General features: G+C 36.5%; 1 protein-coding gene across 1 annotated transcript in view; it reads right to left on the reverse strand.

The window, feature by feature from the left end:
* LOC149813407 (regulator of nonsense transcripts UPF2) overlaps nt 1-21,595 on the reverse strand; it is a 67,164-nt gene extending 45,569 nt beyond the window's left edge. The window contains exons 1-5 of the mRNA XM_089992132.1: nt 21,526-21,595; nt 20,927-20,994; nt 11,885-11,972; nt 10,521-10,723; nt 4,140-4,481 (exon numbers count right to left, since the gene is read on the reverse strand). Coding sequence (XP_089848258.1) covers nt 4,140-4,481; nt 10,521-10,723; nt 11,885-11,972; nt 20,927-20,992 — 699 coding nt within the window. The 5' untranslated portion in view covers nt 20,993-20,994; nt 21,526-21,595. The remainder of the gene's footprint in view (nt 1-4,139; nt 4,482-10,520; nt 10,724-11,884; nt 11,973-20,926; nt 20,995-21,525) is intronic.
* Between the last annotated feature and the right edge of the window lie 1,441 nt (nt 21,596-23,036).

Genomic DNA, 23,036 nt, shown 5'->3' on the forward strand with positions numbered 1-23,036 from the left:
ATCATATGATACAGTGTTGGCACACTTCAAAAAGGCCGAAAGTTGTATTTTTTTCATTTTGGATTTAAAAGGCTTCTTGAGGGCCGAGTTCTTCATATGTCTAGAGTCCGTTAGAAGGGAACCCACGCACCCTAAGTTTCGTGAGATCGATTTGGGGGCCGATTCGTAAGCAAGATAGAGGGATTTTGCGATTTTATCAAGAGTGCATTTCCACCATTTTTCTGCTCAAGAAAATGGGTTAAGGTACAAAATCTCTATTATTTGCTTCTTATTGAGTGTTTTGGGGAAAATGTGTGTTTGGTACTTATTTTTTGCTTCTTATTGAGTTTTTTAATTGGTTTTATTCTATGTCACATGGGTGCGGGTGCGGGTGCGACACGAGTGTGGCTCAATTTCAAAAAATTTGGACACGGGGACATGGGTATATATATATATATATATATATATATATATATATATATATATATATATATATATATATATATATATATATATATATTTAAAAAATATATATCTAAGACCAAGATTGTACTGAGCACAGTCTGGTAAAGACTGTATAAAGACTGTGCTCAGCACAGTCTGGTAAAGACAGTCTTGGTAAAGACTGTGCAGAGCATAGTCTTTGGTAAAGACTGTGCTCATCACAGTCTGGTAAAGACACAGTCTTTGGTGAAGACTGTGCAGTCTGGGTTCTAAAAGTATATATATTTTTAAAAATATATATAAAAGATAATTTTTTTAGTTTTTATACATTTTTTGTCCTAAAAAATGGACAAAAATAGGCTCGGTCAAAGTTGACTGAGTCCAAAAAGTGGACGGACTCGGCCTCGACTCATTGACCGAGTCCGAGCCGAGTCCGAGCCGAGTCCCAAGCCGCACCCGTGTCGAGGCGTGTCGACTTGGGTGCGGCGCCTCCTTAGCCGAGTCCGTGTGACATAGGTTTTATTTTATTTTAGATCCTTTGATATCGTCTTCACGTTCATGTCATATTGGGAATACTGCAGAAGCATTGATGATGTACCACGACTAGGGTTACCATTGAATTTGAGATGTTTGTTTTGTGGTGCTATTATTAAAGGTGGATTGCACAAAATTAAGCAACATATTGTAGGTCAAGATCAAAATGTATGTCCATGTGATTCTCCATCTATTCCTGCAACCTTTTGTGTTGATGTTATTATTGAAATAGAAGAAATTCAAAGAAAAAGAATTTTGCAAAAATGCAAAGATAAGGACTTCCAACCATTGTTCCAGATCCTGAAGATGATGAGTTACCGGAAGCGCCCCTATAGTAGGGGAAGCGCGCTTCCCTGATACGCGCTTCGAAAGCACGAAACGTCGCGCTTCCAAAATGCGTGGGGAAGCATCCCCTTTTTTGGGAAACGTGCTTCCCTTTTTTGGGAAGCGTGTTTCCCTTTTATGGGAAACATGCTTCCCTTTTATGGGAAGCACGCTTCCCCATGCTCCCGCCTCGCTTCCCTCATGCATCCCCCATGCTTCCCTCTTTTTCCATTTTATTTTTATTTTTATTTTTTATTTTATTTTTTTCTTCTTTTTTCGCTTCCCCTCGCTTTCTAGGTCGCTTCCGGTTTGCTTCCTAGGTCACTTCCGGTTCGCTTCCTAGGTCGCTTTCGAGACGGTTCGTGACTCGCTTCTAAGTAGTCCCACGCTTCCCGCTTCCTAAATTTTTGAAAGTGCCTCGCCTCCTGATCCCGCTTCCCGCTCCCGCTTCCTCAACTAGCAACCATGTGATGAACCACTTGCCAAAAAAAAATGGCCCAACATAAAAGGATCAACGAGCGACAGTTGGATGCAGAACTTGCAGAACTGAGGATACTATCCTAATGTTTGACAAATAGGATCTAGAAGATAGTTTAGTTTTAGGATCTTTATAGTTTAGAACTTTAGAACAGTAGAGATGAAGATTGACATGTAAGATGGTTAAATGTAATGTTTTTAGTTATCATGAACTTTTATTGGTTAAATGTAAGGCTTTAATTGTGTTTAAATTTTAAATTATGTAATTGTCTTTTATTTACATTGTCCGTTATCAGTTGCATGGTTTGTTATGAATTTAAATTACGTAGTTGCTTTCATATGTCAATTTATGGTTGTATTTTGTGCAATTCATCATTGTTTTATGTGATATGGTTTTTTTATAATTTATGCTAAATTTTTCTATTTTTTTAGTTTTTTTTGAAATTTTTGAAACTTTTTTATTAAAAATCTACGATACATTTAGGATACGATACCATGTTACTTTGGGCCCGACCGATATGGGTAACGATATGATACTTACAACCTTGACCAAAATATTAGTTGCAAAAAACAAGGGAAGAGACATTAATGTCCAACCATTGCTGGAAATTTTAGTTTCTTTCTTTGTTTCTTTTTTCGAAAGAGACATTGCTGGAAATTAAGCCACCCAATTGGGGACATTAACAAGGACAAAAATGAGTACCACAAAAACATATGGCATAAATAACATCTCTAGAACAAAGAAGCGAGCAAATGCATCAGTAACCAATGAAACCCTGCTACCATAATTTTTTCATTGAAAGGCTCACTAAACTTTCAAGCCCACATAATCCTTACATGTGGATGACCCCAGACACGATTCTTTATGAAAGCTGCTGTTGTTCTTATGTGGCCTCAGCTCAATAAATAATCCAAAAGAAAAGTGCTTCTCTTTCCATCTTTTAAGTGCCAACAAGGACATCTACCAGCCAGTGGCGGAGCCAGAAGTTTTTTGTTGGGTGGGCAGACTTCGGGTCTCGGGGACAATGCTATGGTCTTGAAGGACGATTCATTTATTCGGACCAGTGGCGGAGCTAGAATTTTTTTGCCCACCCATCGTCAGAAGAAATTTTGGTTGTGTGTGTTAGATCTGACATGCTCTTCTAGAAGCGACCTCCCTGGTCGGAGAAGGAGATGGCCATCAAGTTGATGGTACCACCTGGTTTCATCATTTTGAGGGCCTTCATGGCATCCGCCTGCCCGTGGCCAGGCTATAACAACACACCTTTAATCCCTCTTTTCCTCCATTTAGTGAAGCAAACATAGTGTTTTGCATGGCACCCATAACCACATTTAGGTTCCAGTCATCCATATCACCATTCCTGTCATTAGGACCTCACTGATGCAAGTTGTTTTCATCAAATTGGACCCTGTGTATGTGATCTACATCATCCATTTAGTGAAGATAGGCATTTGAATAGACAGAATCTGACTTATGTCCAGGACTTTTTGATGATTCAAAAATCAATAACCATTAATAAAAAACATGATTTTTTTTTGTTAAATAACACTGTCAAAATAAATTGAAAATCATATTTTTTTTGTTAAAGAACACTACCAAAAGATTGATTTCTATTAAATCAACCGTGCTGAACCCATCGATAGGGCCAGATTGATCAAAACAACTTAGTACCAATGAGATCCCAGCGGGAGTTATGACCACAGAGGATCATATACGGATGAGTAGAGCTAGGTTCCCCATAAACGTAGGTTACACGGTTTCACAAAGAACAAAATGACAAAAGAAGAAGCTGGGGAAAAACACAGATCTTCGTTGAATATTCACAAGAGAGAACTCCAACTCCCACAAACTAATAACCCGTCTCTTCTGTGGTTTTTACACAATTCAATAAGGTGAAAAAAATTATGGGAAAAGATTAGCACTAACCATCGTCAGAAGAAAACACACATGGATGCATAATTCTGGGGTGGGCGACCGCCCACCCATGCCCACCCCTGGCTCCGCCAGTGCTACCAGCGAAGAACCCATTTTTAATCCAGCAGGCCTCACAGTTTTACTTGAACGCAATAAACAGTTTTAGACTCTTCTTTTCCGGCTTATTTCTCACTTTCTAAAGACATCAGACAATAATCAACAACCTCAAATATAGCCCAATTGTTTTGCCAGATCAAAAGTAGAGTAGTTTAAATTAGAAATGTTACATATGAAAAATCAAGGCTTTATGAAGTTCCATTATTTGGTTTCGTAAGAACATGTATTGAAATGTAAAACAATTGATTTTTACTAAAGAAAGAGATTCTTGAGAATATTATAAAATAATTTTAGAAGAAGGGTGTAAATAGAAACTATAAGTTTACAAGCGAAGATAAATAATTTGTACCTCATTTATATCTTGTCCTGATTGAGGAAGCCCAAGAAAAATTCTTCCTTGACGAGCAAAACTGGCAATTAGAGATAGATGCATCTGTGTAGTGTCTCTGTCCTTTAGATGCTCCACACTGGTTAGATCCTTTATGATATTAACAAAAATACTGGCATCTTCTGCAACCCCAACAAAATAGAGCTCCATAAGAAGTTTTAATGTGTTGCGCTTTTTCAAAGCCTTCAAACTTTTATCTCCATCTAAATCCTCTCCAGACTTTGCCGGAAAAAACACCTTCAAGAGCCCTTGAATCAGACTGGGTGAGAAATCCTTGTACCTTTGATGAAGCAACGAGCATATCTGTGAAACCAAAAGAAACAAAAAAAAAGGTGAGAAGGAAAGATCATACAAGTCATTCAAAGTATCAGCTATATTATAATGATCCTACAAGAGTGCCAGATTTGTCATAATCATCATTATTATCATCATCCAGCCTTATCACATATACACATTGTTAGGGTCCAAGTCCTATTCCTACCTCAATTCCTATCTGATATGAAGCCCTGTCACCCTAAATTATAACTAAATTCTCCAGCAACACATAAAATTCATCATAGAGTGGCCCCACCAACCGGCTGCATAATTGGAGTTATCATGTCATTAGCTTGGGTTTTACCCATTCAACTACATGTATTCTTTCAGGAGCACTATGGGCTAATGAGGCATGGGGATCACATATTATTTCATCCCATACTTTCTCGGTTTCTCCCTCAAACTCTTGATCTTTCTTCTATCTTCTCCTAGTACATTCAACCTGTATCACATCACCCCTTTAAAATGACGCTGGGTCATCAGTTACTTAACATTTTTTACCTGCTAAACATTGTGTTTAACGACCAACTTGGCACCAAGAAACATGATTCAGGTAACTTTCTACAAAATAGAGTTCTCTAACCTGAGGCCCTGAGTCCAAATTGAGATTCAGAAAAATGTTTGATAGCATTGCATGCTCTAGTACACCAAATACAAATATTTGTACCCTAAAATGATGAGACTTCACCAAAGTATCTCTGTGCACTTAGATCAACCAGATTGATCTTGATTGGTAAAACACAATACACAAACATGATTCAAATTAACTTATAGACAACAAATAATGCTCATGTGAATCAGCACATACTAGCTTAATCAATAAAAAGATAAATTACAAATGACAGTTCTCTGTTCCTTACATCAGGACATTTTTTTGTACATCAGTTTACCTGCCAATATCCTATTTTGATAACTTGGTATCTGAGTTTAGAAGGTCAGGCAAAAAGAATATTGACTGCTTCAAGATCAGTACAATGGCTCAAATGTTTTTGATGGCCTCTTTAGTCAAAATGATCAAGCATAAACTTACTTAAAATAACAGGATTCTGCAGATCCTGTTGTCCCAATTGCTAATATGTTTCAATTCTCATAATCACAAAGGCCAGAAACTGTCCATACGGTGTAAAAGCATATCCACAAGCTACTAATAACTAACGAGCTCTGATAGCAATATTTTTCTCCAATGGTTCACAAGATGAGTCATTATTCGTGCTACCTACACAGACAAGCGTGTTGACATCAGTCAGGGGTAAGGTGTTATACATGTAGAGGCTTAAAACACTAGGTATATGATCATAGCTCCACACGTGCATGTAAACACGCACACACACGAGCATGTGCATGCACACGTGCAGGCATGCACGCACACACACAAAGAAGAGCAGAAGACATGTTTGGACTTCAAACTAGAAAAAAAAAGGGAAAAAGCATATCTCAACATTGACCTATAAGAATGTGTCAAAATAGTAAATATAATGTATTAGATAACAAGTCAAAAAAATAATTGTATTTGTTTCTATAATTTGATTTTTTGTTATCCAAATAAAACCATGAAGATATGGTCACTACAAAGTCATCAAGATGCTCCAAATTTAGGACAAATTAACAAAATTAACCATAAAAGGCATTTTAATAAACTTTAAATCTAAATTCCTATCTAAAGGAGTTTAGTGATCCGATGTGAGCAACAAGGGCTTGAATTGCTTGATATAATATTATGTATATCGCTATATAAAAACGTGGTGCTATTCACAAGATTCTTACTGAATTTTCTTAGAAAGAGAACTATGTGGGATTCTTTTAAGGCATGAAAGAGATCATAAAGGCAAAGATATCCAGATAGAAAATTGAAGTTTTAGAGACAATTGTTCAACATTTCACCCAGAATTTGCTCATTAACAAGTTCTTTGTATAAACTTCATATTACCTTCTAGTGACACAACGTCTGGAAGACTGTACCACTACCAAATAACAACTAGAGCTGCACAATGAGCCGAGCTAGCTCGAGCTCGGCTCGTTTAAGCCAGGCACGGACTCGTCCAAGTAAGTAAAAAAGCCGAGCTTGAACAAAAACTCAGGTTCGTTAAACATAAATGAGCCGAGCTTGATCAAGCATATGAACTTGATTAAGCTCAGCTAATGACCAGTCCTAGGATATGTAGAAGTTTTGTTGAATGAAAAGCACAAAAAGTTGTTTTACCCCAATGGGTAGGGGCATTAGACGTTTGTGTGTGAGGTGAGGGCTTCAAATCCCACCCTCAACAAAGTTATCTCAAATATTTTTTAAAAGAAATCAACTAGGCTCGAGCTGAGCCGAGCCAAGCTCAAGCTTGACCCAACCCGAGTTTGTACACAGGGTGTTCAAGCTCGGTTCGAGCTCGAACCCAGCTTGAACATATAACTTTTTTAACGAGCCAAGCTTTTGAGCCTAAGCTCAGCTCAAGTCCGGCTTGTCTGCACCCTAATAACAACGGTTCACCCATTCAATCATCCAACTGTGACAGCAGCTTAAACTGCTTGCTGCACTCTGTTCGAGAACTGATAGCTTAGATGGGAGTTTAGACATTTGGTAAAAGCATGGTCAAACTACCTTGGTAGTGGATGTTTGGAAAGTGGTAGCGGGGATGGGAGCTTCTGCATTTGGGAGAGGAAGCAAGACCATCTCCCCTTTGTATTTGCACCAAATCATGGATTTAGTAACTACCACCTCCTAGAGGTGGTAGCACTCTTCTAAATGCATAAACTGCCTCAAACTACCAGTTTCCAAACAAAGCCTAAAAACAATAGAAGAGATCTTCCAAAAAATAAAAGATAACCAACTTATATCACAAATAGAGACACCAGCCATGGGACACGACATGGGCACACTTGAAACCACATGAAGGTTTAGGACATGGGGCAATGGTCGTACATTTATATATAAATAATATTCATATATATATATAAGGAATTGGCAGGTGTGCCCAATGTGCACTAGGATCAAAAACATTTCTCTCACTCGATCTAACCATATGGATATGTGAAAACATAGTTTGTTGCCAGAAATCATACCATGGATCATGTACTTTCAAAATGAAATCATGAACTTTTAAGCTGAGGAAATTGATATGTTATGCACAGTTGATTTTTGGTGCCCTTGAAAATCCTTCTTACACATCGGAATCATATGATCCAAAACCTGGTTTTTATTAAACAAACTATGTCAATCGCATCCATAAGCATGGTTGGCATTCTTGGGACTCGGTATCAGATCGGTCACATACAACCCAGTGACTCCGGAGAGTCAACTTGGTAACTCGGGCGAGTCATGAATTTTTTTTATTTATTAAAAATAAATAATAAGTATGTAATTTATGATACAAAAATAAAAAATAATATATTAAGTGTGATTTATTATATATAATAATAAACATAACTTCAAAAAATATATATATTAAGTATATTTTTAAAATATTAAAAAAAAAGATATTTTTACTATTTGAAATTGAAAAATAATGTGTTATTTGCAAAATATCACAATGCACTTGATCAAATGTAAATATCACATTGTGATCATGATATTTTATATTCTAAACATAAAATTTTAACAAAATATAGATAATTGCATGAGTTAATTAGATGCAAGGTTGTCTCTATCGTGCCGTATCGTTACTTTCGAGGTTTATGATACGATATACTCATATCGCGATACGAGTGTGTTTTGTACCCGTATCGGGTGTATTGTACAATACACTGTTGTATCATGTTGTATCGTACAATACACCTTCGGCGCACATTAAAATGGCCAAAAAAAATCATTTTGGGCTTTAAATACCTTTTGAGGGCCAACCTATCCATTTGTCTAGAGGCCATTAGAAGTGCATTTTCACTGTTTTTTCACCCAAAGAAGTGGGTTAAGATTAAAAAAATGCATTTACACCAGTTTTTCATTCAAGAAAATTGGCTAAGGTGAAAAAATCTTTATTATGAGTAAAATTACAAGGCTACTCCAAAAAAAATTGCCTCAGGAGGCGTTGGCCCCCTACAACCCCCGGCCAACTTACCTCGATGTTGGATCCGTGAAAATTAAATATTTATATCAAGGTAGAAATCAGGCCCCAGACTCCTCAAACAAAGATGGCATCAAATGACTTGGCATAACAATGGGGCACTCAAGTAATGAGTGAAACCCGATTGAAAATCGAGTGCAACTATTGTCATAATATTTTTGTTTATGTAGTATGAAAGTATGAATCATGTGGCATGTGCTTAATTGCAAGATATTTAATATTTTGCATTGTTCTTGTGATCTAGTTGATGTTTGATGATGTCTTATGAAGCTCATAGAGACATAAATGCTTCAGATGTGATTTTATGGTTGTATTTTGTGCAACTCATTATTTGACGTGATGTGATTTTTTAGAATTTTTACTATTTTTTCTGATTTTTCTTGATTTCTTAAATGTTTTGAATTTTTTTATTAAAAATTTATGATACATTTACAATACGATATGGTGTTACTATTGGGCCGACCGATACGGGTAACGATACACTACTTAAAACCTTGATTATATGCATTAAAATAGTGTTATTTTGGTAAAATACTTATTTATTATCATTATTTTAGTATTAATGTTATTATTTAACTCTTTTTCTCTCTCTTTTGCATGCTAATAAATTCTCACCCACGAATACCAACACCAAATGCAACTTACCAAACATGTTTAATGCTTTGGAAAATATTTGAATTTTCAAATTCGCATCTCTCTCTCTCTCTCTCTCTCTCTCTCTCTCTCTCTCTCTCTCTCTATATATATATATATATATATATATATATATATATATATATATATATATCAAATCTAGCATTGAAAAATTAAAAAGCTTTTAATGTTTTCAGTTAATGTTCTAATTTTTTAGCAAAAGATGTTTAATGCTTTTAGTTAAGAATCAAGATGTTTCATTCACATGGTAGCTGACTTGGCCGAGTCAATGATAAACTCAGCCACGTCTTAGCTAACTCGGCCAAGTCAAAAAGTGACTCGGCCGAGTTTGGTCCTAACCGAGTTATACTAGTTTTTTAGCTCGATTAGGTCCTGATCCGAGACAACTAGGGCAAGTCACGAGATGACTCGATGAGTTTGCCAACCATGTCCGTAGGCCTTTTTTGAACATTTGATTGGATGGTTTAGGGACCGGCCACATGAGGCACTTGTACCAGCTTTATACATTATATATATATATATATATATATATATATATTCAATTATGTACATTCAAGATTCTTAATCTAAAAAATTAAAGCATGAATATAATCTTAAGTGCAAAATCTTGGATAACCGTTCAAAATCATTATCATTAAAAACATTAAAATAATAAATCTAAGTTGAAAATTAAAATGAAGGCAGTCATTCATTTTAAAAGAAAAAAACAAATAAATACAAAATAAACAATCAAAATCATAAAAGGAAATAACTGAAGTTAAGGACATAGTGTTGTCTGTTTTAGGCAAAGATATGTCCATGAAGTGACGTGATACTATGGCAAAGGGATACTGCAATTCACTCTAATGTCCTGTTCTTTTACATACTATTTGATGAAAAACAAACACACACAAGAGTTTATCCTTTTGTCATGTCCATGTGACAGACATGGTGTGTCAGCTGTTGTGTCATATCGTGTCAATGAGGGATACACACCAAGTGAAGTATCCGTATGACATAGAAACCAACACTACAACAAAACCAAGGTTAAATGCATCAAAAGCAAAAATAATGAAAAAAGGAAGCTGGTGACGGGAAATCCAAAAACTGCAAAAGGCAAAGAATATGACAGTGGTATTACGAAGAATATGACAATGCATCAAAAACGAAGAATATGACAAAAGGAAGCTTGCATCAAAATATCCCATAAGAATATGACAATGAATCAAAAGCAAAATTAATGAAAAAAGGAAGCTTGCATAGAAAATTAGTGTGAAGAATAAGTAAAAATATCCCATAAGAAAAGTTTATGTAATGAAACAGAGGTAGGCTTCATAAGAAATACCTGAACAGCTGCTTGTATGTCCGAAGTTCTGAGTTTGGCATCACAAATAGCTGTGACAGCCTCACTAACAAATTTGCTCAAGTTAACAGCTTTTAACTCATCTGTCAATGATTCCCGTTGCTCTTCATTGATCTGTTTAAGCTTCTTTATGACAGTGGTATTACGCTTTATGCTGGAGTCCAGAGTCCTCAAGAAGCCAGAATCTAGAACATAGCATTTTTCACAAATCTCATGCAAAGAGAAGTAATCAAACCTATGTTGGACATGTTTTTACCATATATAAAAAATTAAATGCAGCATAAAAAATGAGGGGAAAATAAATTATAAGACACCAAAGAGATACCAGACTTGTTTAATCCAAATTCACAAAACACAAATTTTCAGGGCATAAAATAATTGAACCACGATTGGCACATAAGGTTCTAAAACCTAATACCACCCGAAGAACATGAATTGGAAGCAAGAATCTTCCATCTCCCAAACAACATAGAAAATGTAATATTAAAAAAAGTATAACTATCTCTGAAGTGTGATAAAATCATAAAACCAAGAGGGTAACAGTGAGCATGCATATATAGGTGATGCCAAACCTCCAATGATGCACAACAGACAAGATTTAGTTACAGAACTCTACAGACAAAAGCTTAAGAGATACCTAAAAAAACAGAAAACAGCACATCATAGTGTCAGATATTTCATTAGCTGAAGTTCATATATTTATCCAACTTGTGAACAGACATGCTCCCATGTAAGATTTCAAAAGCAAATAACTCCTAAGGAACATAAACTGGAAGGAAGTATCTTCCGTCTCATGCATAGACAAATATAACATTTTGAAAAAAGTAGAACCACCTCTGAAGTGTGTTAAAATCCAAAAGAAGAACACCAAGAATATATATATATATATATATATATATATATATATATATATATATATATATATATATACACACACATATACATACACGGTGATGCTAAACCTCCAGTGATGCACAACAGATATAATTTAGTTACAGAACTCTAAAAAGATTCCTAAAAAATAGAACATCATAGTGCCAGATATTCACACCGAAATTCACTTTAAGAAATATATATAATATAAAGTTCACATATTCATCCACTGACTTGTGGATAGATATGCCCCCAGATAATGCTCATAATTAAAAGCAAAAGGCAACTTACCTAGTCATATATACTTTTAAAGAAATAAGGAAAGAAAAAATAGCAGTAGAAGAGCAGCTATTTCATCAAGTTAAAGATGTACAAATGAAATAGCCCAATTACAATAACAGTGATACATTCAACTTCATTTGCAAAGGAATTATCCCTTTTGGAGATTGAATACTGACTTCACAACAATGTACCTGGCCTATCAGGATTCAAATTACTTTGACGTAGAGCAATCTTTGCCTCAATCAGTTTTTTAAACTCCTCAAGGCGTGCAACACCCTCCTACAATAAGAAAATGGTTAAATACTCTTAACATGTATAAACCACCTGGAACATGCTAAACATCTGAAGCGACCAACACATTCTGGCAAAGAAATGATTACTGACAATTTAAATCATAATTTGAAAGAGAAGATAAAAAATGCCTAGATCTACTTCGTTGTGCCTACACAGTCAGCCCAGCAAGTAATTCCTGTGGAATTTCCAAAACCAGAAGACAGGGAACAGAAAAATAAAAATTGGGAGGAAAAAATGATAAAACAGAAAGCCCAATAAATATTAAAAGGAATTGTTAAGTAGGTTGATTTCTTCCTACTTCTCTCCACACTTTCCAATTCCTAGAATAATAACATGGAAAATGCAACAGCAAGGAGCAGATCATAGAAGTTGCTCAACAGATGAAGGCAAATTATTGAAACTTTTAAACCAAGAAATGATTTGATTTGGATCCATGTCTGCACCTTACTACAATGTGATATTTCAAATGACCGATATAACCATAAGGTCCATAACATGGATCAAATAAGTGGATGAATGTTTTCAAGAAACATATTGATAACAAAGTTTGAGTGGAACTTCTACAGTCGTTCAATGTATAAATGACCAAAGAATGATTCTCTCCATTTGAATCTAGACAAAATAGAGATTCACACTTCATGGTCAAAGTTTGTTCAACTTCAAACTCCTAGCAGACACTACCATTTAATAAGCCAAACATATCAAGTACACACGAAATAACCACCTATCAACAGCTAAACACAGAGCCCCTAGGATTCCTAGCTGCTCAGCTGAAGCTCATGCTATTTCATGAAATACACATTCAAGGGCACTTGATGAATTTATGTTGGTGTTACAATCTTAAACATGTAATGAAAAAGCTCCCAATGAAAAAACTTCACCTTCTCAACATCTACCATAGCTCCAGGAACAGGTTTTAGTAAATATAGCTTGATTAAAGGAGGCCACACGTGGTTCAGTGTAGTTATTGAGAGATTAGTTTCTATTTGGTGCCTATTGTAGATAAACAGATCAAGAAATGTTTAAGCCACACACAATCAATAGCATGTATTGGTTACTTGAGAATTCACTCTTCATTTTTATTAACTAGAAAATGATGAAGGTAATCTATAGCATGAGAATTCCATAGGATTCTTACGGATAAGAATTAGTACCTCCTCCTTTCAGAGGGTGAGCCATAGCTATTTTTATTGGCTGGCTGGTATGCCAAGCTAAGTCACATATGAACTCTTCCTTTTTTGTTTTAAATCTTGTGTTTCTATAAAAAGAAAAAGAATCCAATCTCCATGCTGGTTTTTCAAGTCACATATGTCATCCCCAAGAAAGAAGCTACATTATCTACTTCTCAAACTTTGTCATGCCATCTCTAACCATAAGCAAGAAGGAACCTTTAGAACTTCACTAACTTCTTCCACTTGCATGATCCATTGAAGCAGGCATTACCAAAGGCAACACAAAGCATTGCAATTAACTCAAATCAAAGGACTTCTAGTATTGGGTTCTTAGCCTATCTATCAACTCTCCATTAAAGAAAACTATACCACGCCTGACAGTACACATAACCAAGATTCCTTATCACACAAAATGTAGAACCTTGATCCCTCTAAAGAAGCCACTTGCCATGCAACATAGTGATCACTACTCATCCATTCTGAAGAGAAACTCAACAATGTGTCTTAAAGGTAATGCACCCCAAGAAATTCAAACATAGTTTAAACTTTTCATGCTACTATCACTGAATTACCCAGATAGTTTTATAACATTCTATTAAAATTTCAGGCTTTTTATTTTCAGGTGTTTCCAGCATTTCCAGGTTTGCCCTTTTCTTGTCTTTTAAGCTTTGCAGATATTTCCCCCAAAAAAACTGCTTCTAAATTCTTTCAAGAAAATGTGCTACTGAGATTAATCCAATACAGATATTGGTGACAACTGACAATGCTATCATTTTACAAGTCCATCAATAGGGGCAGGGTTTCCTGATTGCTCGTTCCACAATCGTCTAACCATCAAATCAACTTCATGAAGTAGGCATTTCTTTTATCTTTTGAAGCTGAAAAGCTGGAAATGGTGGTTATTCACTGCCTGATGGCTCATCTGGAAGGAGAGGAAGAATCAGATCTTCAAGGAGCTTTCCAACAAACCCCATTTTTTGCATTTCCAGGTGCAATTTGGCAATGTTGTTTGAAGAAAAAACTAAATGCCACTCACTGATATCCAATAGATTTTCACATCCACTGGCACCAGACAATACTTAAATTTGTTTCCATAATCCTACTCATCTTGTGACACCTCACCATTTCATTGTTCTCACTTTTCTGATTTAATAAAGCTTTACTTCTCCAACAAAAGGGAAGACCAATCTTAGTTAAACAGCTAGAAACACAAGAAAGCTACCAAGATCCCGTGAAGATAAATAAGGCTGCATTTAAAAACTGGTCATTCAATGGAAACAGCAAATTCATGTTTTGGCAAATAAGGAGTTGACTTTGGTGGATTTGGCAATTCCACCTCTTGTTTGGAGCCACTAATGCTGAGCGGAATTGGCATTTCTAGTAATCGGTACCAGTTTCCCAAATACAGCTGAGGTTCTTGAAACACAAAACAGTCACACCTACAAAACAGGATTGCCATTTCTAAGAGTAGAAATTTGATATAGTCATGCTATACTTGTCAAATTCATTGTAAGTGCAATGCAGAATGACTAGTGGGCAACGACAATTAACCCAGCCTTCAGCTCAAACATTATTCAATGTGTGATGCATTAGCAAACAATGAGAAAAAAATAACTAGAAAAGATAGCCCAATATAGTATTTTCTTAAACTAGGCCCTGCCATGTCCCAGAATGCTAGCATAGCAAACCCCATGTAGCAGTCAAAAACTCTCCATCCAGTACAAATGTTATGGTTCAGAGTCTTCAGACCAATTCTAAGATTGTTTTGGTACAAGTTTGCTCAAAAAAAACTACAAATTTTTTAAAATTTTGACAGGTCCTTGCATGTTTAAGTGTTTGGTCTACAGCCACGTGTAATGAAAAAAGCGGAAGAAACCAAGAATGCTAAAGCATTCACTATGTCCCACACGGACAAGTGCAACAAGCACAAGAGAGAAAATCCACTAAGGGATATACAAAGGGCCTTATAAAAAGGCTACACACATGAAAAATAATATCACTATTATTGAAGAGGAGCTCTCAAGAGCAATGCCACATACATGGGGGGTTCCCCCTATTTATAAGAAGAGGAGACCAAAGGGGCTCCCAATAGAGTCGTTGGGGGCCCCAACGACTCCATTGTGGGGCCCCTTTTCGGTATCCAAAAAATACAAAAATAAAATTAAAAAGAAAAATAAAAAATAGTGAAATACGAGAAACAAAATAAGTACCCCTATGGGGTACTTTGTGAAATGACCATAATACCCCTATCGGGTATTATGGTATTATTACATATGTTTTAACACCCCCCCCCTCAAACTTTACGGGGGAATAACCGAAAGTTTGCCAAGGAGGAACAAGAAGCGAGGAGCAGGCAGGGCTTTGGTGAAGAAATCGGCAAGTTGATATTCTGAAGTGACATATGGTAGTGTTACTGTCCCACGAAGATATTCATCACTTACATAATGGCAGTCCATTTCAATATGTTTCGTCCTCTCAAAGAAAGTGTGGTTGCTGGCAATGTAGATAGCACTTTTGTTGTCGCAACAAAGCTTCGAAGCCCCAGTAATTTCGACTCTCATATCTTGAAAAGACTTCGAAGCCACACCAGCTCCATTGTAGTGGTTGCCATAGCCCTGTATTCTGCTTCAGTAGAAGACAATGAGACTTTCTGCTGTTTCTTGCACCTCCAAGCAATTAGCGAATCTCCTAGGAACACACAAAAGCCAGTAGTTGAGATTCGATCATTTGGGTTTCCTCCCCAGTCAGCATCAGTATAAGCTAGTAAATCTAAGGAAGAGATTGAGGATAGGAATAGCCCTTTAGTCAAAGTATTTTTAATATATCGAATGATCCGGAGCACAACACTCATATGCACAGATGTAGGAGCATGCTGAAATTGGCTTGCAGAGTGCACAGCATGAGCAATATCGGGCCTGGTGATAGTCAGATAGGTGAGGGAGCCTATGAGTTGCCTGTAGGGCGTAGGATCGTCCAGCAGAACTCCATCCTCCAGTCGTAGTTTAGCATTGATAACCTCGGGAGTCTCCACCTTTTTATCATCTGAAATCCCAGATTTGGAACATATGTCTGCAGCAAGCTTCATCTGTGACAGTATATACCCTCGAGGAGAGTATGCAACTTCTATACCAAGAAAGTACCTGAGGAAACCCAGATCAGACATATCAAAATTATGTTTTAACATATTTTTAACTTTAAGAATACCGCTTTCATCATTGCCAGTGATGATCATATCATCAACATAAAGCAGAAGGATGATAATACTATTACCTGCATTTTTAACAAAAAGAGCAGTGTCAGTATAACATGAGCGAAATCCTAATTGTAACATGATAGCACTAAATCTATCATACCAAGCCTTAGGGGCTTGTTTAAGACCATATAAGGCTTTTAATAACCGAAGGGTTTGACCTTGGTTAACACTGATTCCCGGCGGAGAGTCCATATATACTTCTTCATTCAACTGACCATTAAGAAAGGCATTTTTAACATCTAATTGGAATATAGGCCATTTCTTAGATGATGCTACCGCAATTAAAGTTCTAACGCTTGTCATGCGAGCCACGGGAGCAAAAGTCTCCTCATAATCGATGCCATATTCTTGTGAGTATCCCTTAGCAACTAATCTAGCTTTATAGCGCTCTAGGGAACCATCACTTTTTGTTTTGACTTTGTAGACCCATCGACATCCTATAGCTTTCCTATTTGGAGGAAGGTGAACTATTTCCCAAGTTTTAGCTTTATTTAAAGCATCTAGTTCAACTTTCATTGCTTCAACCCAATGAGGTATACTTTTTGCTTCATTATAATGGGAGGGTTCATAGTAAGAATGCAAGGCTATTAGACAAGCTCTATATTTAGGTGAAAGAGTTTCATATGAGACAAACCTATTAGGTGGAATTGATTCTCTAGAAGAACGCCTAAGGGAGGTTTCTTCTAGGGGTTCATTAAGCCGCAAGAATTTTTCTAAAGCATTAATAGGTTGGGCTTCCTCACGCCGAGTGTATACTTGGAGATTGTCACCATTAGTTGGTGATACATCATCATCATGAGAATCATGAGTATTTTCTAAAATTTCCGGATGACTCAAAGAGTCATCATTTGAATCTTCTAAAAGATCATTGATAAACATATAATCAATTTCATTTGATTTTTCCAATATGTCAAATCCATTTTCATCTTCTAAAAAGGTTACATCTTTGGAGACAAATAACTTATTGTTTTTATGATCAAAGCATCTATAGCCTTTTTTATTTTCACCATATCCTAAAAATACACATTCTATTGCTTTAGGTGACAATTTATCTCTTTTATGTAAAAGAACAAAGCATTTACACCCAAAAATCCGAAGACGATTGTAGTCGGGTGTCATATTAAAAAGTTTTTCATAAGGAGAGATATTATTCAATTTTGAAGATGGCATCCTATTGATTAAATAGGTGGAGGTTAACACGGCTTCGGCCCAAAAATTTTTAGGAATATTTTTAGAAATGAGTAAGGATCTAGTGGTTTCCAAAATATGCCTATGTTTTCTTTCCGCTAGACCGTTTTGTTGAGGAGTTCTTGGGCAAGATTTTTTATGACAAATGCCATGTTGTTTTAGATATGCTTGAAAATCATTTGATAAGTACTCTCCACCCGAATCGGATCTAAGAATGGATATTTGACTTTGAAATTGATTTTGAATTTTTGCATGAAATTCTTTAAAGAAGTTAAAAACTTCCGATTTAAAGTTAAGAAAATAAATCCATACATATCTAGTATAATCATCAATAAAAGTAACTTAGATAGAACCGGAGATGGCCCCCAAACATCGAAATGCACCAATTCAAAAGGTCTTGTTGTCACAAAGGATCTAATAGGAAAAGGAGTAGACTTCATTTTGCCAAAAATGCAATCTTTGCAATTGATATCTTTTTCTTTACAAAACTTGTGTCCAAAAGGAAAAAGATACATTTTAGAGTAACTTGGATGTCCAAGCCTTTTATGCCAAGTTTCAATATTTTTGTCTTGGACATAAGTACAAAATGAGGTATTTGGAAGCATTAAATTATCCATAAAATAAAGGTCTCCCTTCCTATGGCCTTGCCCAATCCGCTTCCCGGACCGGAGATCCTGCACAAAGCACCCTTGGGATGAGAAAGATATTTCACATCCATGGTCGGCTATTTGAGAAACGGAAAAGAGGTTAAGATTTAATTTTGGAACTATTCTAACTTTTGGAACAAGGAAATTTTGAACATTTTTAGAATCAAGAGTTCCAACACCATTTATTTTGAGAAAAGTTCCATCGGCCGTAGAGACACAAGACATTTTTGAATTGGTGTGCACATTGGTTAATGCATTTTCATGAGGGGTCATGTGAAAAGAAGCTCCGGAATCTAAAATCCAAGAGTACGTACCGGGAGGTGATGATGAGACAATGGCGGCACCGGAGGTGGAAGAAGTGACCTTTAAAATTTGTTGAAGAGCCAAGGAGATTTGTCCAAGAGTGTCTTTGAGATTCCCGTTCTTGCCGTCATCTTCTTTGGTGGTGGATTCTTCAACGGAAGCCACCTTTGGCTTGAATGCCCCATTTAGCTTTGGGCAAACGGGTTTAATATGTCCCGGCTCATAACAATGGTGACATATAATCATTTTTCTTCCACCACTCCCTTGCTTACCAAAATGAGGTGGTTTGTATGTTTTAACATGATTGTTGGGTTTAGATACGGCAAGAACTTCCTCTATGCTTTTACCCATGCTATGCCTAGTCTCTTCTTGAGTAATCTCGGCAATAGCTTCTTCTAAGGGAGGAAACGTGGATCTATGGAGAAGTGAGGATCTCACTTGTTCAAATTCGGGACGAAGCCCAAATAAAAATTGAAACAATCTATCTTGTTCCATTTGTTTTTGTCTTAGAACCACATCCTCCATAGATACCCATTTAGGCTCTAAAAGAGTCAATTCATCCCACAAAGGATTTAGAGCACTATAGTAATCTTGTATGCTCATGTCACCTTGTTTTGTGGTTCTTACTTTTTCTTGAAAGAAATAAGCTCTTGCAAGATCCTTTTGGGTAAACATACCCTTCATAAAAAACCAAGCTTCATTTGCCCGGCGGAATTTTGCAATATTTGCACATACCTTAAGTTCGACATTATTCATAAACCATGCTAGGATTTTTGCATGGTTGCTCTCCCAATCTTCCATTTGATGATTATAATCTTCAATGGCCTTGAGACGAGCATCGCCTTCAAGTGCTTTCTCTTGATCTCCTTCCATCTTTGTGAGCTTAAGTTGGGGTTCCGGAACGGTTCCCATTACATAACCCCAAAGCTTCTTGCCTTTGAGATTATTCTCCATTGCGGATGCCCACATCATGTAATTTTTTCCATTGAGTTCGAATGATAGATCGATCTTGACTTCCATTGCTACACAAGGAAGATGTGAGAAAGAAAGGAAGTAGAGAGAGACAAGATTTTACCTTTAGAAGATCTTATGGCTTTGATACCATGTAATGAAATAAGCGGAAGAAACCAAGAATGCTAAAGCATTCACTATGTCCCACACGGACAAGTGCAACAAGCACAAGAGAGAAAATCCACTAAGGGATATACAAAGGGCCTTATAAAAAGGCTACACACATGAAAAATAATATCACTATTATTGAAGAGGAGCTCTCAAGAGCAATGCCACATACATGGGGGGTACCCCTTATTTATAAGAAGAGGAGACCAAAGGGGCTCCCAATAGAGTCGTTGGGAGCCCCCAACGGTCACATATGTGACCGTTGGGGGCCCCAACGACTCCATTGTGGGGCCCCTTTTCGGTATCCAAAAAATACAAAAATAAAATTAAAAAGAAAAATAAAAAATAGTGAAATACGAGAAACAAAATAAGTACCCCTATGGGGTACTTTGTGAAATGACCATAATACCCCTATCGGGTATTATGGTATTATTACATATGTTTTAACACCGCGTCCCTTTTATCCCCATTTTTGTGTTTGTGGGCATGAACCTCAAAATTAATGCACAAACATATCGTCCGTGCAACCATCATTTTAGACCATCAAAACTTGGATAGAAACAGTATTAGGTCCAGTTTTTCAGTCAGAAACATGGCGTAATAGAAGGTGAGAGACCATCATGACGGGACCAAATCAAAACCAATGGATTTTTAAAATCAATCTATATTGCAATAATGTACAGCCAGTTGGTAAGTGAGTAATTAGGAAGGATTACACGATAAGTATCAGAGGCCAACCGGGCGGACATCAGATTAAAGGATTTGCTAAAAGCTGCCTCTACATGGTGGCAACCAAAATGTGAAAATAATTCCCAAATCCCATTTCCATGCTTTGAACGTTTCATTCATCCCAAGCAGGAGGGTTGCCAGGGATTCATTAGATCCACTCCTACGCCTTCTGACAGCAGAATCCCAAATAGCTACTGCTTGTTTTTCAAGCACTAGCTGAAGCTATTAATAACTAAATTAACAGTAATAGATGCAGGAATTTTCTAATAGCATTGAAATAAAAGAAACAAGGACATCCTGAAAAAACTTAGAAACTAGGGACCAAAATATAGAAGGCAACCAGATTCAACTCGAAAAGGGCTACTGCAAAAATATGAAGTACCAAAAAGATAGAAACTTTAAGATCATTTAATTTATTAACATATGCTGCAAGCAACACCCATGGTAAGAATTTGACTTTTGAGCAATAATATATAGTCATTAAATTCTACAGAAAACACTTCTGCCATTAAAAGAAACATAAAATACCTCATCATCTTGTTTAGCATGACGTTCTCCTCCAACCCTGCGGCATTCATCATCAGGATGTTCCATTGCTGCACATTGAATTAGAAACTAACCTAATCAATGATACCACATCGAAGACGGAAAAGTACACATTTGACATTTACACAACCACAATGAGAAGGTCGTGGCTTCTTATTATCCAAAATTAGCAACATGAGAAAATTGAACAGCGCGCAAAAAACGATCCGCTTGCAACGAGTCCCAATAAGAACACGTACACTAGCATCCGTTGCAGCAAAAGCAAAAATTTCCCATTTCAATTTGAATAAAAGGCAATACTGGAAATAAAAAAAAAACACGTATAGTGCACTAAAAGACGCTCCGAGAAATTAGCCATGAAAATGAGAAATTAGTGACAGGAATAGACACCATAGACGATATATATCTGTGTTTTGGCAATTCATCGAGCAATAGCGATCAGATTGTATGAGAAACATAGAAATACCAAAAATTTTGCATGGACTTCCACACCCAATCAAACAAATCAACAAAAAAAATAACACGGGAAAAAGAAGTCGCAAAATCGTGAAAGGAAGAGAAGGGAAGGGTAGAAATCTGACATCTGAGATGCACGAAAAGGAGCTCTGCCGAATGATGAGCAAACCCTAGCCACAACTCTCTCTCTCTCTCTCTCTCTCTCTCTCTCTCTCTACGCCCAAATAGTTTTAAAGAATGGAACGGGTCGGTGTTTCGACCCGAGTACCATCCTGATCCCACCCGTCTTGTCGGACTCTGTGCAACAGAATTTGGATCGGGCATGGAACAAATGTAGTCGGGTCTTCTGGGGTCCGGGTCGGAATTGGCTAAGCCTTGCTGGTCGGTTTCGGGTTGGGTCGAATTAACCCTATCTTTTTTAGCTTGGAAACCAATGGATTTTAACTAAATCCCATGCCACGGAACATCATATCGTAACTGGACCAACAACTGCATTGTGAGATCCAAGTGTGATGTGGACGTGGAATCGGACTCACACTTTAGAATTTGGATCCAATTTAAGGTCAAGCCTGTACCGAACCATTTGATTCCCTACCGATTAGGGTTATCTGTACTACCACCATTTACAATTTCATTATATTTTTAGTATCAGAGTATGTTGAAAAAATTTGCTCACAGTACATCTAGCAATTCAGCATTGCTCGGTAAGTATAATGACACTGTTTTATGAAAACTTATATATATTATTGAGAAAATAATGATAGAAACATCACATGTTCTGCAAGCCTAAATTAGGCCTATAAACTTATATTAATTATTTTTGAAATAAATGGTCAGACGTCAACCACAATGTTGGACGGCATAGATAGACTTTCTATTCGAAGTTCTTCACACCCTGATCCAAATGTGCCAGAACCTCGCTAACAATGAAAGACAACGGAAATAGGAATCATGGAGGTAACCATAACGGGAAACAAGAAAACAGAATTAGCTATAATCGTTTTATGGATTTGGATCCCCATCCTTCACTGGGAAAGATGTTCCGGATACTGTTGAAGAGATTTTTGAGGTACTTGAGATTCCTAAGAACCGAATGGTGACCTTTGTCGCTTACTATCCGAAAGAAAATGCAAAAAGTTAGTGGGAGACCATTCGAGAGGTCTCATACACGCCAACACAACTGCAAGTCTTGAATTACACATTAGAACTGTATACCTCTATTAGTTATAACTACATATAAGTAACCCAACTGTCGAACATAAACATAAAAATAGGTGAAAAGATACGGAAAATTAGTGGAGGATTTCATTGGTAGATTTAACCCAATTTCAATAATCGCGGTGTTGAGGAATGAAATATAACCCATTTGTCGAGTAGTTCTTGTATCAAATTTTGTGGACAAATTTCTTTTAAGGAGAATTGTTTAACACCCAAGATTTTTTTATGCATTCTTGAAGAATAAAAATAAAAATATTATTTCAATTCTTATTTGGATTTAAACTTGGATAATTACAATTTTAATACCCGGTTCTAGAAATTGACATAGGATATTGTAATTGGACCTTGGATCTAATTTAGAATTTTAGCTCATTTAGAGTGAATTTTCATTTGAGTTTGAATCTCCAATCGATTTGAA

This window comes from Nuphar pumila, chromosome 16 (assembly GCF_984573655.1).
Source record: "Nuphar pumila chromosome 16, dmNupPumi1.hap1.1, whole genome shotgun sequence".
In the NCBI taxonomy this organism is placed as follows: domain Eukaryota; kingdom Viridiplantae; phylum Streptophyta; class Magnoliopsida; order Nymphaeales; family Nymphaeaceae; genus Nuphar; species Nuphar pumila.